The sequence below is a fragment of the Stegodyphus dumicola genome, chromosome 6 (assembly GCF_044657685.1).
Source record: "Stegodyphus dumicola isolate Sdum_Otavi_A_Nest chromosome 6, ASM4465768v1".
NCBI lineage: Eukaryota > Metazoa > Arthropoda > Arachnida > Araneae > Eresidae > Stegodyphus > Stegodyphus dumicola.
Genome location: NC_140773.1, coordinates 86,009,641 through 86,028,462, shown reverse-complemented (window position 1 = coordinate 86,028,462; position 18,822 = coordinate 86,009,641). Strand labels below are relative to the sequence as shown.

Genomic DNA, 18,822 nt, shown 5'->3' with positions numbered 1-18,822 from the left:
CTTGGGGCGACATGGAAGCTAAGTAAGTGGGTTCCTCAGATCCTATCTGAGCAAAACAACCTCTAACGACTGAACATCTGTTTGTCGGTGCACCATAATAAAGCCTTGGAGCATGTATGATAACTGGAAGAGCAAACAACCAGCTTCTGGTTCAGTCTCATTGGGCAATAAACCGGACATTTACCAAAAGAAAGTAGTGCTGTGTGCTTGGTAGACAAGTGCTGGCACAGTCTACTCATGACACTTGCAAAAAGTTTCAATTGCACTGTACCAGCAGCAGCCATCACTGGTCAACAGAAGAGGAGTTCTCCTTCTTCATGATAAAGCCAGACCTCATATGGCAAATGTGACTAAAAGAAGATGATCAAAACACTGGACTGAGAAGTTCTGCCTCAGGCACCCTATTCTTTGCACATTCCCCATTGGACTATTAGCTATGTTTGGCCATGGATAACCACCTGCAGGAACACCATTTCCGAAAACACAATGATGTCACAAAGGCTGTGTGAGTATTTTTTGCCCCAGAAAAAGAATTTTTTCAAAAAGGGCATATATAAGCTTATGCCTCGTTGGGAATATGTAATTAAATTCAGTGGTGATTACGTCAAAGAATAAAATGGGTGTTTAAGATTTTTGTGGGTCATTTTTGATGAATGACAAACAACGCATAATATTTCTAGGTTACCTGGTATAAATCAGCATATAAACCAAAATAATACAGCATAAAATACAATTACATAACAGTACCTTATGTGGAGATAAGCAGTACTAAAATAATGATAAAAGTACTATTCATTTTTGTAGTGGTAATAATGCATAATTTTGTAGTTGGTGGTTTGAATGTACCAGTCTGAGTTTTTATATTATGCACGAACTTTTTTATCTTTACCATAAAATACTTCTATTATTCTACCAATTGGCCAGTTACAACAAGGCAAATTATCCTTAGTTAAGACCATGTCTCCAACATTTATATTTTTCTATGAGATTTGCCATATAGATGGATTTTGTAAACGAGTTAAATAACTGGAATTCCACTTTTTCCAGATAATGTGTATCAACCTTGGGATCTGGTGCTGTAATTTTAACCTATTATCATTAACATTCATGATATCTGGTTCAGGAATTGAGTTAATTGATATGCCAATCAAACAATTCCCTGATGTTAGAACTTCTAAATCATCTTTGTCCAAAGACAAGGCTGTCAGTGGTCAGAAATTTAAAATTCCTTGAGTCATAACTGTTAAAAATTGTTCGAATGTTAATATTGCATTGCCTACAATATGTTTCAAATAATACTTAAACGACTTCACTCCAGCCTCCCAAATGCTTCCAAACTGGGCACTGTGGGAGGGAGAAGTTTCCATTTGATATTGTCAGAACTCAAATAGCCAGCCGAAAGCTCATCTTGTTCATTTTCTAATTTAACTTTTTTAATTCTTTAATTGCACTGTCAAAATTAGTAACATTATTGCTAAATAGTTTCGAGCAATTACTTCTGGCAAAAAAGCTTTTCAACGTATCAATTAATGCTTCACACGTTAGATCTGTTACCATTTCCAAATGAATGGCTTTAGTAACCGTGTAAATGAATATACGTATATTAACCTTTTGATATGTAATTTTCTCTGTTTTCTATATTTTATTAAGAATGGATCACAGAAGTCAACTCTGATACAATTAAATGTATAATTACCTGTAATTCTTTCCTTAGTAGTTGTCTTATGTGATATAATAAAGATTGAGAACCTACAGTAATAGTAATTAACTATTAACTCTGTTAATTTATGTTTAGATGGCAGAATAATGGATTTCCCCCCCTCATAAGTTAAATCGCTATTTCTAAATCTATCTCCTACTCTAAGCAACACATTGTCGGTAAAGGAGTTCAGATTCTTAATAGAACTATGCTTTGGAACCATACCTGATTTTATTAGGACCATTTATCTCATTTATAAAATACTCACCTTGCACTAATCCGTATAAAGTTTTTTTCAGCTGCTGCTTTCAGGTGCACTTGTTACCTACCTTGTTTCATACTTGCTTACAATTCTTATAAAATCTGAAACAAAAACGTATAATACAAATTAATTTTAAATGCTTTATGATTAAATAACTCATTAACAAAGTTATTCACATTTAGATTTAAATGTGTTAATAGTTCAGAGTTAGCACAGTTTTGAAGTTCTTTCGTGTTTCTTTCAATTACTGCTTCAGATACATTTCTATTAGGGTACTCATCCGTTATCAAAAGTCAGGCATGTTCCACCACAGTTGACAATTTTTTAATATTTATATCTCTAGATATGAGATCAGATGGGTTTCCTTTAGAAGCAATGTAATGCCACTCAATTTCAGTAAGATCCGGTTTGCAACAAACGTTTTGAGCAGATGAGCTCTTTTTTAATCCATGATAATACAATCATAGAATCATTCCAAAGATGAATAGCAGAAAGCTCCAATTTCAATGATGATCTCACTCAATGCATTAATTTAGCCAAGAGAGCTGCTCTGCAGAGCTTAAGTTGGAATTGTAATCTTCTTCAGGAGGAGATACAAAATTTACTGCACACCAACCTCACTGATGTGCTGTTTGATGTTGATGTAACTTTTACAGTCGATAACTGCACCATAAGCTGCCTGTGAGGTATCAGAGAAGCCATGTAACTCTGTCTTGAGTGTATCTGGTAGCAAAATACATCTATAGACTTCAATGTTTTTAATTAACTGCAAGGTAGTGGAAAATTCCTTCCATACTTTTGTTACCTTTTCTGGCAGAACATCATTCCAGTTCAATTTTAATAACCATAATTTTTACAGGAATATCTTTGTTATAATTATAGCTGGAGTTACTAAACCCAGGAGATAAAATAATATGAGATATAACAGATAGTATTGCTGTTTAGTGGCATTCACATTATTATCGATTTTAACGTTGAAGCTCAAACAATCTATTTTCAACTTCCATAAAATGCCTAATGCTTTCGATTCTTCTGATTCATCAAAAGGGTATATTTTGTCATTTTTTTTACACAATGCAATTGTATTACTACACTACTTATGGCATACCATATCTCTACACTTCAAAATGCCTTTTAACTGATTTTGGAGTTCTAATACAGCTCCAAGATATCATCCATGTATATGTCTTCTCCTAGTACAGAAATAAAAAAGCTTCAAGATATCATTCATGTACACTGCAAAAAAAAAAAAAAAAAAAAAAAGGGGGGGGGACAGTTCTATATCTCCTGTTCTGCTGGGCCGATTGACGAAATTCAACTTGCGTTTTTCATGTCTTGAAAGCACAACATATAAATTTAATATATATCCTAAGGATATGTATTAAATTTATATATAGCATTGTTCTAATTTCCAATTTGACACAAAATGAATTTTTCTGCAATTTTTTTCCTTATTTCATTCTATGACTCAAATTATGCCAAACTGCCAAGTTTTGTAAAAAGCACACGAGTAGTGTTTAAAAAATTAACTCTCAAAATTTTAGCTTCTCAATGTTAATTGAATTTGATAAATATTTATTAATATCTCTTTTTTTATTAAACTCTTTTATGCTTCCTTTTGTATTTTGAAATTTAGGTTCATTCTAAATAAAATTTGTCTATTTTTTATGATTTATTTTTTAAATTTGTATTTTTAAATAATTTTTATAAATTTTTCAAAAAAAATTTGAATTATAAAGTTTTACTATTTTTATAATCTGAGATTTAAGTTTAATCCATATAAAATTCAGAAATTTTCCTTGATTTATTTGCAGATTCTTTTTTAAATAATTATCAGAAATTTTTCAGGGGAAGGAAACTTAAACTATTATAATTTGCACATCATCTTAAAATAAATATTTTTAAGGGTTTTTTCAAAAAATTAGAGTTTTGTTATTCAGAAATTTCAAATATATATATAAATTTAAATATTAAAAATGTTTGGTGATGATTTCAAAATTATTAAAAGTGATAATGATGCCAAATTAAAGCATCATTCCATTTTATGCTGTTGCTGTTTAGGTTGTTTTCTCTTGGACTTACTTTTCGTTGTTTAAGAATGTTATTTATGGGAAAATGATGACTCATTATATTTCAAAGTAAAAATTTTGTTTACTTTCATTAGCATATTTTCCCACCAGTAGCAGGCCAACCAGCGGCTGAGCGGTTAAGTCGCTCAACATTGGTAATTTGGTCCGAGGTTTGAATCCTGCGAACGGGCTGGCTGCATGGACATTTTCATGATTTTCTCCATGTGTAACATGTATACGAGCCAGTTTTTCTTAGAAAGTCCTCCCTCCCTTTAGCCAGATAGCCCTCGAGGCTTTGCCATAATCACATACACACCCACCAGTAGCCAAGAAGTTAAAACTGCTGAATGCTGGTGGTTCATCCTAGGTTCAGTCCCAGGCAACTAGGCTGGCTGAAGATTGGTCCTTCATAGTTTTCCTTATGTGTAATGTGAACATAGTTAGTCTCCTGTAGGAATTCCTACATGGAGATATTCCTCCCCTTTGGCAGATAGCCCTCAACTTGCTACTGTGTTTTCTAAATATATTTAATTTTTGCTTTTAAATAGTTAATATTAATTACTAAACAGATAAAAAAAAGTAAAGTTACAGCATGAAAGGGTATGCTGTCCAAAATTGCATGTTTTAATAAGCTTCAGTTTTTCAAATATGTAAAATCTCGGAGAATATCTTTACTTGTTATACTTCTTTTCCAGTCTTATCAAATTATTAGTTATTTCACTCAACAATTTTCTGATGCAAACTAAAAAATGTGTAATATTTCAATGAAATTATTAAGTTTTTCTGTGATAGAAACTCTTGTACAAATATTTTGGATGAACTCTATGGACCTATTAATAAAATTTTAATTTTTTAAAATACTTTGAACTACTTATATAGTCACTTACACACAGAAAAGATTAATAATTTTATTTTAAAGTAAAATGTTCTTGACAATTTCTTTGAAAATAATAAAGACAGCACGACACATATGCTATCCCTCCTGGATCATGCGACTGAGGAGCCTATTAAAATTAATCGCTTCTCCCTTTCTGTTTTACTCTTTTAAATATTGTAGCTGTGTAGATAAATATAAGATATATGTAAAAAATCATAAAATTTAAAAAATACCTCAATATCCCCTTTTCTCCATGAACTTTCAAACAATCATAAGTCCAGCTTTTACAGCTATTAATATTTACGTTTTTATTTACATTATTTTAATATTTACAGCTTTTACAGCTATTAATTTTACAGCTATTTCTTATGAATTCCCAACTTATTATGATTTCATAATCTTGTTTAATGAATTAGTGATGGATAGAGATAGAACAAAAAGTAACATTGCTCTTACTAGGGTCCAAAATGGTTTTTTCTTGCTCAAAGTATTTTAAATCTGAGAGTATCTTCGTCACATTAGAAGACATATGAATTTACCATGTAATCATTCAGTTAACCCATTAACTGCCAAAACTAGAAGGAGTGTTTCTTTTCTCATGAAAATAATAACAAATGTTAAATTAAGCATTTATAACATAAATTTACATTGAAAGTAAAAAAAAATGCTCTTACTGGGGAAGAAGCAAGTGTTGCGTTCGCACAACGTCAGCAGAATAAGACTACGGATGTTTAATGAGTAGGATTGTACTCGTGTGATGTTTCTTTCGAGTGGAGCGCAGGATTACTTTTTAGCTGTATAACGTTTTATAAATCTACAAATCACTTTACTTGTAATTAATTCAATATTAAAATGTACATTGTATTTCTTTTACAAATACAGATTATTTCAGTTGAAAGATTCAAGCATGAAAAGCTTGATTACAATCATGATGTAAAGCTACATTACATATTTTCCATCTATAAACAGTCTGGCTATGGTACTCTTTACAACAAAGTCTTTTGTTATCAGCGGACTTTACGATAAAATGTCTGCCAGCTCCATGCAGTGGTTTTTAAATACTGAATTTACTAGGTCTTCTTGTTGCTGATCTATTTCTGGCTAATTCTACACTCTCAATAGGAGTTTTCAAAAGGAATAATGCATTCTTGCGTCTGAAATCTAAAAGAGACTTATATTTCCAGTAGTAAAAAAAGTGGTGATATTTAGTAAGTTTAGATATGGTCTCACCTCATATAATTTATCAATATTGTCAATTTGACTATTGTCAAATGCAAATTCTGCTTCATATTCCTGTACTGCAAGCGTGATATCGATTCCCGTACAACAGGAACAGAAATGTCCTTATCAAAAGACCAATACATTTTTTCTTGAGGTAAAGAATGATATGCTGTAAGCAATAATATTCCAATAAATCTTCTCATATAGGCTTCATATGCAATAAATAGTGTTTTTTTTTTTTTTTTTTTTTTTTTTTCGTTGTTGTTGAGCATATATATTTGTCTGTTCAATGAGAAGAGAGTAAATGTCTAAACCAAAAAGAAAATCGAAAATCTGTGCACTAGTTTTACCTTGTATTTTGTCTTTTATAATTTCTCTTCTATCTCTTTCTTCATGGTCTTCCTGAGACATAACTAGCAGTTCCTTTTTTATTCACTTCAAGTTTTCAGTCTTCTGCTTTTTAAACTTTTTAGTATGATTATAACTGCTTTTAGAAGGCTGAAACTTACTTCTTACTTGAATTTCAACTTCCCCAGCAGTATCGTTTGGTAAAATATCATTATCATTATATAAAATATTGGCATTCCTTTCTTCTTCGTCACTAGCTTTTGCAATTTTGGGGGGAAAACAACAACAATTTTCTTCATCAAAAAATCTTTGAAGGGCTTCTTCTAATCTAAGATACCTTGTTCTATGCATTTTTAAACAACCAGAATATGAACCAGAACATCAAAAGGAATGAGTGAAAAAAAAGATTGACTACCCGTTTCCTGCTAACGTTGCGTCAGTGCAACACCTGTTTTCCCTTCCTTCCCAGCACAAATATAAACATCTGACTGATGTAATGTTCTGATAAACGGTGACTAAAAATAGATCACTCATAAAGATGGCGATTCTTTCGTTAAATATTTTCAGCAAAAATACCTGGTCGAAAATTTTGCTTAAAGTATGAGATTAATTATTACAAACAAAATGATTGTTGAAAGCAAATATTTTTTTACAGAAATAATCTTCATAATATTCCCTACACAAAATCATCTGCTGGTATAAAATATCTTAGGTAGTTATATTTATATACGCATTTATTTTGACCGTTGCGTCAACACAACACCAGCGGCTAATGGGTTAAATAATTTGAAAACAAATAAATTTATATTCATGTTAGATGAATATTACAAAGTTTTCACAAATCTGCAATAAATTTAACATTTTAAAGTATGACTAGTTAGATCATACTTGGCAGATTAACTTCTAAGTGTGTAAGGTATTTCTCCTTCCATGCTATGTGCCTTCAAGATGTCATTGGGAAGCACATCCAGCTAGTAGTTAGAAGGTCCAGAGTCCAAATCCTGGCAAGAACACTGCAAATTTTTTGTGTCTCCTGCTCTGAAATAAAATGCCTAATGGTCTCTATAAGTAACACCCAAACTAAAAAAGTGGTGGATGATTATTCATCCCCACCTGGGTTAGTGCTTGGGTGGTCCCAGTTTCCCCAGTCACCCTTTAAGTAGTATTCCTTCATGGTATAACTGGAAAGCACATCTGGCTAGCAATTTAAAATCCAGAGTTCAAATCTTGATGAGGGCATTACACATCTTTCACATCTCCTGCTCTGGAATAAAATGCCTAATGATCTGTGCAAGAGAGATTCAGGGGGGAAAAATTACTATTAAAGTCAAAAATATTTCACTTACTAGAATTCTCTCAGTTTTCTGTGTACATTTTTGTTAATGTACAGATAGCAAATTGCATTCTTCGTTCTGAATGGGAAAAAAATTGCATAACTCAAACAAACAAAGTAATTGATATGCAATAAGTTGTTGCACAAATGAAAATTATAAATATCCCTGACCCACTTTGTGTAATTTAAAAGTGAAGCTAAAATATTATCATTGTTGCACTTGGATACAAAATTGACTGCATTGGTTACTGCAGATGATAGAAACCATTCCATGTGGTAAAGAAATCATGTATATTAGACCACTGTAGGTATGAAATATCTGTGTTGGAAATGTTTTTTAATAAAATAAAAAAAGTTTTTAATTAAATTAAATTAATTCCAGTTGACATAGTTATTGTACGTATGAGTATTTTTTATAATATTATAAAATGTGTGAATTTAATTATATTACTATGGTATGAATCGCATTTTCTGTATTTATTAAAATGTAGGACTGTTATTCTCTAATATTCTGTTTTTGTTTTCATTCATTTTGCATATTTAATTTAATGTTCTGTTACATTTACATAACTATCTGTGAATTTCAAAAGTTTCTGTTATTAGCAGCTGAGACAAATCCAATATTTCAAACATAATTATAAAAATTCATAAACCATGCTCTTAGACTGTCTATTGGATGTAATGTTGTGTAACAAATATGCTAACATGTTGTAAGAAAGTAATACCATGGTCACACAAAAATCACATAGATTTTCACATAGAATTTTGATCTGTTGAACTAATGCTTTATTTTTCCTTTAAATAATTGTAGACTTGTTGTAATTATTCTTTTGAATGAAAATTTTCTATTTGACCGAAAGCAACATTATTACATAGCTATTTTTTCTGAGGAAGGGAATAATTTAACTAACTTTGCTTTTAAATTTTATGTATATTTTATCATTTTCAACTGTTTAAAATCATATTTATACATTTAATTCATAATATATGTTTAATGCTATTTGCTCATTTTTGTTAATGACTCATGGCATGATTTAATTAAACTTGTTATATCTTACTTTAATCAATATGTGCCTTTTAGGGTTGCAGTATTTTCGGGGAAATAACTGGCGTGTCCACCCTGATTGGTATGTCTACCTCTCTGTTTTTCTCTGTTTCCTTTTCTTTAATGTATATAAAGCTACTTCATATTTATAATTATGATTTTCCTAAAGTTAGTGGGTATGCTACTGTGCTAGATCATAACACAATTTCATGATACTGGAAGAGGAAGAAATTTTCTTAGTAAAATAAATCACTAGTCATCTTCAGAACATAACATGTTTTATCTTTCACAAAAACAAGTTATAAGAATGCATGCATCTGCATGTGAGTATCATACTCACATGCAGTCTACACTAAGATACAAACTAAGATACAAACACTACACTAAGTCTACACTAAGATACAAACATAGTTACAGTTACATACATAAAGTTTCTTTTTAGTTAAAGTTGCAGTTAAAGTAAATAAGAGTTCAAGAATCCTAGTAACAGTTAAAAATGGTGACAGTATCCTCCCCAAGTACCATAGGTACTAACACATCATAGGTAATGAGGATTAAATCTCATTGCTCTAACAGAACAAGTAGTTTTCTTTTGAGGCAAAGATGTTACTGTGTTTGATGATTCTGCTGGTGTGAGTTTGTTGAACTCCTGTTAGGAATAGCTACTGCTGTTGATGAAGCACCACTAGGAATAACTGGAGCTGTTGGTAGTACACTGTACTAGGTAACGAAGGCTAGCTTCAAGTGATTAATTTTAATAATGGACTCTTTCCATTTATCAGAATGGTGAATTGTTTACTGGCATGTTTTGCAATGTGATAGGGACCATTATGCAGCTATGTTGACAGTGCTTTTACTGTGTTATTGCACAAAAAAAAAAAAAAAAAAAAAAGCAAGTTTTTAAGAAGGGGTGCACAAAACAGAAAGTTTAATATGGGCAAAAGTAGAGGTCAGAGATAATTCCTACTTTTTATTGCACAGATGCTGGAGGAATACTACAAGATCTGTCTGCAACAAGTAGTTAGAGGGCTGTAAGAATTCTTAAGGACAATGTGTTCTGTAGAACATCTCAGAACAAGTACCACCAAGGTCCTCTTTGAAAGCTGAGTGGAGGCCAAAAAGGACAATAGGTAAAAGTTTCTGTCCACTGGTGTGTTTTACTGATACTTAAGGCTTGCTTATAAAGGTCCAAGAAATTGCTCAACCAGTCAACTGCTAGATGGGTTGTATGGGGAAGTTCAAATGCAGAAAATTTCTAAAATCTTGTTGAGTGAAGAAATTAAATGAGACTCAAATTGTCATCCGTGATCTATAGTTACGATGTGTGGAACTCAATCTTGCAATCCAGTGTATAATAAACATGTGGGCTACTGTGTCATTCCTGCACAGGTATCGCTTCAGGGCAATGGGAAAAATGATATATGAAGGTGGCAAGATATGTATATCTTTCATATGGAGGTATACCATACCTCTTATATTACTTACTTACTTATATTCATACCCATGATGTTGAGGTGAATGTTTTTGAATCTTTGAGAAACAACAGGAAACAATAGTAAAGGGCTACAAGTGTGTCAATGAATTCTGTACTCACGATGTATGCACAATTCATTATATCCTTTAACATCCCTGTCATACAGATCATTATTGAATAAGTTAATGGAAAGCTGAAATACCTGAATGGGATAAATAATGAAGTTCTGTAAAGATTGAGTAGTGTAACTTTTCTTTAGCATAAAGTCGAACTTTCACAGTGCTAACATCATAGTAAAGTTTTAAATTTGGACATATTTGCAAAAATTGAGGTGATGAATCAGGCTTAGCAAGTAGGTCAGATGAATGAACATCTTTGGCTTGCTCCTCAGCCATAACAGATAAATTGGTTGAAGCTAAGTGAATCTCATTTATCCAGGATAGAGTGTCAGCCACTATATTACTGAATTCAGTAACATGTTTGATACCTGTACTGAATTGTGATATGTAGTTGAGGCATCAGAGTTGCTGAGGGCAACCTGAATCAGAACGTTTTGTGAAAAAGCGAAGGTCAAAGGTTTATGATCCATGAATGTTGTAAAATGCATGCTTTGCAAACATGCTGAAAGCGTTTTACAGCTGAAAGGATTGCTAAGAACTTTCTGTCATAGGTTCTGTATCTTTACTCAATAATGCTCAGTTTAAGTGAAAAGAATGCTAAAGGTTGCAAGCCTTTACCTCAGTTTAAGCTCAATAATCATTTAATACATTGCCAATAGCAATGTCTGTCAGCATTGACCATCAGCGATAGTAGTTTATAGAAGCATGGTAAGCTAGAGTTACTGAATTCATAAGATCATGTTTATATGCTTGAAATGTGTGTTAAAATATTATCCCAAAGGACCAGACATTTATCATTTTTTTTAAATATTTTAGCAGTTCATGCAGGAGAGCTTAGGTTTTGGCAGAGTTTGGGGTGGAAGATGTTAGAAATGAAGCACTGCTAGAAAACATCATAGTTCTATAATAGTTTCAGGCTTTGGGAATTGAGCAATTGCTTAAGTTTTTTTGCGGAGCGATTTTTACCACAAAAAGTGTTATAAGGCATCCCAGAAAAGCCACAGAAGACATTCCTGGAATGCATTCAGCTGGGCTTAGTTTCAACTCATGCTGTCTGAGGCAATCTAAAACTTGCCTAAGATGGCTGTTGTGTTCCTCCTCATTTGAAGACGCGATTAGAATACAGTCAAAAGTCTTTAATCCGGACTCGTTGGGACTTCAGCGATTCCGGATTATAGATCATCAGTTTAAATCTGGTAAGATGGCATGCAGAAATTATAAAATTAAAAATATGAAACCGTAATTTATGAAATAAAGAACAATTACGATCTAAAGAGTATCAAAATTTACAAAAAAAAAAAAAAAAAACCCTTAATATTTATTTGTTTACTTTATTAAACATTTCTTTCAACGCGTACATGCATAAAGCATACATTATGCATAGTCGAAATTAGAAAATTGGAACCAGAAAACTATTTGATGTGTAATCGTAATATTCATAATGACGGGGAATTTGATTTAAATCATATCAAAGATAGAGTACATTGAGATAAAATACTACATTTAGTAAGGAATTATAAGCCGAATAAAATAAAAAAATCTGCTCTGAAGATGAAGATAGTGCTGACAGATCAACTTCCAGTTCATTGCGCGCCGCAATGTTTCTTCCCGTAGAGCAGTGTGAAATTCATAAACTGATTTCGGAATGGTTAGAGAAACAAAGGATATGCCTTTATCCATTCTTTGCTGCAATTCCACTTTTTAGAAGATCAAGGAACAATGCAATCTGCTACATTAACTGAAATAGATAATTAGATAATTTTAGCTTAGCTTATACCGTCCGTTATACATTAAACGTTCATGCGTAAACATATGCGCATGCGTAAACGCATATGCAAATGTGTAAAGGTATTATGGCATGCGTAAATGCATTATGCATTTGCGCATGCGAAGAAAGTTTGTAGCTTTGGGGTCCGGATTAAAGACTTGTGACTGTATCATCCAAATAGGTTATAAAAATGTCTAGGCCACCTAACACCTGACAAGTCTGCCCTATATTACAGAGGAAAAATAGCATAAACAGATATTCATATAAACTGAATGGAATTGTTACGGCGTTTTTTTAATGTCAGTTGTATTGACAAGGCTTTGGTGGTATGTACAAGCTCAATCTAATGTTTTCCATACTTCCCACCCATAAAACAGTTGGGTACAGCCCTAGATATGGGTGAGGGAATAATAGTCCTTTATAGTGCCCTCTGCAACAACTGTGATTATGCACTTTATGATTTTTAAATTTACTGTCTCTAGAGCAGCTAAGATGATGTACAGTCATGGCCAATTCACTCACTTGTGGCTGAGCTATGCAATTTGTGCTTGCAGTGAGGGTTATGGAGGTGCATATGGAGGTGGTTGTCCACTGCATACTGCATTGATTAGAGATGTGGCCAGATCATGAATTTTGTCTCCACAACAGCCAAGTGTGACAATCTCATTTACTCCTATGATGCTGCTTGTGTTATTAGATAGACATGTGAGCCAGAAAGATTTGAGGAGTGCTCAGGGGTTCTTAACATGTGGTACGCAAGAGAAAAATAGGTGATATGCAAAGAAGCAAAGGATTTTTAAATATTAAATTCAAAAATTAAAACCCTAACATCCTGACTGAGTTTTTTTCTCTAACACTTGTAAATGTATGCGATCTGAGCTTTGTTCAAGAGTGGTGGTGGTAGTAGTTCTTTGTAGTGGTGGTACTAAAGGTTTTCAATTTTTGTTTAGATGGTTGTCAAAAGGTTGAGAACCACTGCCAGCAAGATCATGCATACGCGCAAGTAAATGAGATGGATGTGAGTTGTCAAGTTCTGTGTCCTGCAGCAAAAAGTGTATATTTTTCAATCTTCACTCTCTGAATGGGCTTTGATAAAATAATTCTTTAAAGTTTCTTATGGCCTAGCATTTTAGAGATTAATAATAATATCGTTTACAGACATGAGAATATCGGCATCAACCAGTGCCACAACATCATTAAATTTAGAAGTTTCACAAGTAATTTTAATCAAGGAAAACTGCACTTCTAATCTAAGAAACCATAGCGCGGAATCATTTTCCGGAATAGTGGTGGCTTATTCCTACATGCGCAATCTTATTTCCACTGCTACCTTCGCTTGGATTAGTGAGTGGCATAATGAAATATATATAAAAAGAAATACAAGTAATACAAAGTAAATACAGGAAAGATAATGCATTACAATTATGAAAAAATAATACACAATGTTGCCTTAAACATGTGTATTCAGTGAGCAAAACCAGTCACCTGTGACAGAGAAATGGCAGCTAGCAAGTTGTAATGTATCGCATTTGAAATAGTTAATTAAAAGTACACTTTATTGAAAATGCAGAAATTGTACATGAAAGTTAAAAAATTTTTCTTATTGCCCATAACAAGTGGGAAAAATATACTCAGGCACATGACGTTGTAGAATCCACGCAGATTTCTCACACACTTGCATTTAAAACACTATATCACAAACATGGTAAGCAGCCATCGAAATTGCAAAAATATTTTTAAATATCCATGACTTTTACCTCTTCTATATCACAGTTGTTATTTTTACACTTGTAATTACTAAAGGGATGACATATTCTTTGGATATATGTGGATGCTTATAATATATGATGCATGCTCGAACTTCACTTCTGAGTCGCCATTGATAGTATACCACTGTGCTAGATCATAACACAGTTTTGTGATACTGGAAGAGGCAATAAATCACTAGTCATCTTCACAACATAACAACTTATATCTTTTACAAAAACAAGCTGCAAGAATAAATGCATTTGCACACAAGTACTGGCAAGTCTGCATCACCAATTAAGATACAAATGGGGTTCCAGTTAGATACATAAAATTTCATTTTAGTCAAAGTTGCAGTTAGAAAGTAAATAAGAGTTCAAGAGTCCAGTGATGGTTAAACCATCACAAGCTCCTCAGAATTTTCATTGTATTTTTATTTAGGCAAATATATTATTTCTTTACCTCCTTCATTATTATTATTTAGATATTTAGGTTAATTTGCATATTCTGTATGTAGTATCCATAGTAAGCCTTTAAATTTCTGAAAAATTAAGCAGAATGTTCATTCTATAAGTTTAGATTTCATTAAATATAAAGGCAAGGCTTATACGTTCTGCAACTGATTTACTCTGTGTTGCTAAATATGGGAGTTAAAATTTGTTGGATAGAAAGCGTGAAATATCATTTTTGATAAATGCATCCGTTCATGCTGTTAATTAATTTAGTATTTAAATGAATGCCTTCTTTAATTTAAATTTTCTTCTGAATGTACTTCTTTTCATTATGTTGAGTTTCTTCTCTCTCTAATATAGGATTTATTGTGAGAATTCTCAGAAAGAGGATAATGATTATACAACCCCTGAAGAAAACATTAAAAAGTTTTTGTCAGAATCTCTCTCAACTCAAAATTTTAGATGGAGTACAACTAGCACCCGTCCACCAATATTTGATAAACCTATATGTAAGAACTTTTGTGCATTTTTCTTTTTTTATTAGCAGTTTTGTTTTATAGGATTTGAGAATTACTTAATACATTTTCAGTATGAAAAGCTAAGGTCAAATAAATGTTTTGCATAAAAAATTGTCTTACATGAAACTAGCTGAATACATATTATGTACCTCTTAAGGAGGATTCTAACAAAACATAGTAAATGGTTTTAAATTATCTTCATTGTTGATTCATGAATGAAATTCTGTGTTAAGAAATAGAATTCCGTGATAAATTCTTTTGTCATTTGAATTTAACCAAATTCTGTTTTAAAAATCTTAATTCGAAAATTCAGTTTCAAAATTTATTTAAAATTTTTAATATTTTATATTGATTTTTATTTTTAAAAGATTATAGAACAATGAATTATTTTTAAGTAGTTTTAATGTTTATGATTGTTATTTCTTCCACATATGAAAGTAACTGCAGAGTCATTATCATAAGTCAACTTATAGTTAGTTTAAAACTTCAAGTATTTTTGTGATTGCTCAAATTTAATTTATTATGGAACTAGTATGATTATTTTCAACACAGCTTCTATTACTGTATATTGAGGAATGGGAGTTTTCTTAAGAATTTAATTAACAATGAGTTTGTTGTCAAATTTTCTCATGATCACATGTAAATATTTTCTAATCACAAGTCAAGCATTAGCCATTCATGCTTCTTCTAAAGATTATAAATTAATAGTCTAAATATCAATTCAAAATTATTGGTATATCACCATAACTTCCATAATACACAAATATTCCTTCAGTGTACAGTTTGAAAACAGTACAAGTTTATTCTCAGCTGCTTTCTTAAACAACATTCATTGTGAACTGTGCTGTAGAATCTTGAGTAATAAGTCTTTCTAAAGTTATACTTCCCATATTTTTAGCAGAATGAATAGAACTGGACTTTTTAAATTGCAGCAAAGCTTGTTCAGGCTGTCTTCCTGGGGTCGGAGTGGGTAGGGATGCCTTCCTAAAGCATTTTTTAAGAGAAAGTGCTAAAGTAACCAGGTCATTCACCAAAGTTTGAACATAGATTCAATTAATAGCATTCAGCACTTTTATCTGCACAGCTGTTAATGGACGTTAGTTGAATGTTCACAGCCTTAAATTGATTGTGTAGCAAATAATACACATACTGTGATGTAATTAATAAGTATTTATTAAAAATTGTATTCATTTAAATTTTTTCCTCTTTTTTAACTAATATTGCACAAATAACATTATAATGAAATACTAAAATAATGTTTGATAATAATGTGGGCTTTTAATATTAATAATGAATAAATTATCTTTCAGTAAGTGAGTTTCTCATTAATGAAAGATGGTGAATGCCATTTAATCTTCAGTTAATACTTCTTTTCAGGTGCAGTGCATTTCATTTCAGTTCACATATGATTTATAAGTTTATCACAGAGAAGCTGAAAATATTCTAAAACAGCAGACATGTTTATTGTCTATAATAGTGTAACAGTGTCTATAACATGTTAAAAATTATTACAAGCGACAGCAATTTCACCAGTATTAGCACATCATTTTGATAAATCTGTTTAGAAAAGAACGTTTTGTGGCTAGTGGGTCTCTTGTTACTTGATGCAATGTTATTGAAATAAAGATTTGTTCATGAAAGGGAAATATTTTTTCCTATGTGGAATCATTTCTTTTGATCAAATGTGGCTAACAGACCTTAAACTGTAGTAAGTTCAGTGGAAAAGTCCATCCTTCTCACAACCCAAAAAATTCCACCAGCACAATCATGGCTGACAAAAAGTATGATGCCACTATACTTGGCATTACTTCCTATTAGATATTACTTTGTATTTATTTGTGACTATTATGTAATAAATGGTAATCAATCAGCTAAAAAAATTGCATTTTATGGATGTTATATTGTGAGATGTTCAGTAGTTCTTATTCCATGTGACTTTTGCATTTCTCTATATAGTGGAAATAATATTTGCTTACAGATGTTAAGAAACACATCATGTAAAAAGACTTAAAAACTGATCATGAGAAGTGGACATATAATGAAAATACAGTCCTGAGTAAAAATAAAATTAGTCAAAGTTTTCAACTCTAAAAATGTTTTAAAAAATAATGAATTAGAGACTTTCTATGCAATTGGATTTAAATCTGTTACTTTCAAAAAATTTTCAGTTCAAAGTTTTATACTTATGTATGCAGAGTGTGTTTAACTTTCCCTAATTACAAAATGTTGAGTCTTTCCCAAAGTTATGTCGTTTTTCAAATTGAAGCATATTTTCTTCTGTTATTTTATTATGTTGATTCAAACAAATGTGTAAATATGGTCTTTTTCATTTATAGTGTATTATTCTAGCATGTATTGTGGCATAAATTTTGTTTCAGTGCCATGCTAAGAATGGAGATCAAAGAAGTTCATTTTTGTCATGTGTTCTTTTGTTTCAAAAAATGAAAATAAAATGCTAGTCAGACTGCTTGCAAAATTTGTACTGTGTATGAAGAAAAGTGCTTTTTCTGATGACACAGTTCTAAGCTGATTGAGAAACTGTGTAGGAAGAAAAGTGCTTTTTCTGATGACACAGTTCTAAGCTGATTGAGAAGCATGGAAATTTGAGCCTGAAAAATGATGGCTACTCTGAACAAGCGTCCTCTGTAAACAAGAACCTGTTAAAAAGTATTACTAATTATCCATGTTATATAGAAACTTCCAGACAGCATACATATCCCACAATGTGCAGTACATGATCATTGAAGAAGATTGTGTGTGTAAGCTGCTATGGTGTTGGATATCCTATAATTTAATAGAGCAAAATATGCTTGCTCAAGTTTCATTTGATTCTTTGTTGTAAAAAAAAAATAAATAAAGTTTCTTTCAGCTTCAAGTCACTTTAAAATATTATGAATGGCCTGAGTTCATATGAGTTCATGTCTCTGGAGATGATCAAACAGCATATCGATAACTTCTTTATAAATAAACCAAATAACTTTTTTTAAAAAGGAATTTTTCAGCTGCCTGAGAAATGACAAAAAGTCATGGAATAAAATGGTACTTACGTGATTCAATGAAAGTTTTTTATGTTTTTGTACTGCTACTTTTGTATTTGTCATAAAAAACCACTGAATATTTTGAATGACCCAATAGTTATTAAAGCAACTGTCTTAAATTTCTAACAGATGAATCAGCATCAGGGTGGATAAGATTGCTGAATACTTGTAGTCTGACCTAGTTTCAAATACCAGTGAATGGCCTGGCAACTTGGGCATTTTCATGGGTTTCCTGTTACACAGTATGAAATACAAACAAGTTTACCTCTAAAAGTACTTCATAAAGCATCCCTACTTTTAGGCAAATAATCATCTGCTTTGCTTCAGTCAATTAATCAACCAACTTATTAAAATTCTGAAAAGGGAGAAATATGAATATGCTAAGAAAGCATTTGTGCAAACATTATTTGTTTTTGTGCATTTCTTCTCTAATCAAGAGAGTGGAAAATATATATTTTCCTGGAATTGGGTCATTATTTAACTTTATTAATTATATATACAGAATGTATACTGGTTTCCAAAAAGTTAAGGAAAAATCGCAAAAATAGCTACAATTTGTTCAAAAATAAGCCAATCTATATAAAATTTGAATATGTTGCCAAATAAAAGTTGCTGAGTAAAACTGCAGTATGGAAATTAGTGGTGCTGCAATCAAAGCATGTCACCGAGGAGTATAAAACTGCATGTGTGAGAGCATGCCTGCAAATTTCGTTGTGATACTGAGATAAGAAATCTGGTTCAGTCAATTTATAACAATGACCTTCAGGTATTATTTGCCCAAAGAATTTTGATGGAGAGCTATTGAGGTACTAAAGGCAGGACAAAGTCAGACAGACGTGGCCAGATAGCTAAA

The 18,822-nt window shown here is 31.8% G+C and overlaps 1 protein-coding gene across 1 annotated transcript in view; it reads left to right on the top strand.

Moving 5' to 3' along the window:
• Positions 1–18,822, top strand: part of LOC118182581 (voltage-dependent calcium channel subunit alpha-2/delta-3-like) — a 223,031-nt gene that overhangs the window by 121,600 nt on the left and 82,609 nt on the right. The window contains exons 23-24 of the mRNA XM_085818633.1: positions 8,891–8,936; positions 14,774–14,922. Of these exons, the coding sequence (XP_085674759.1) occupies positions 8,891–8,936; positions 14,774–14,922 (195 nt within the window). The remainder of the gene's footprint in view (positions 1–8,890; positions 8,937–14,773; positions 14,923–18,822) is intronic.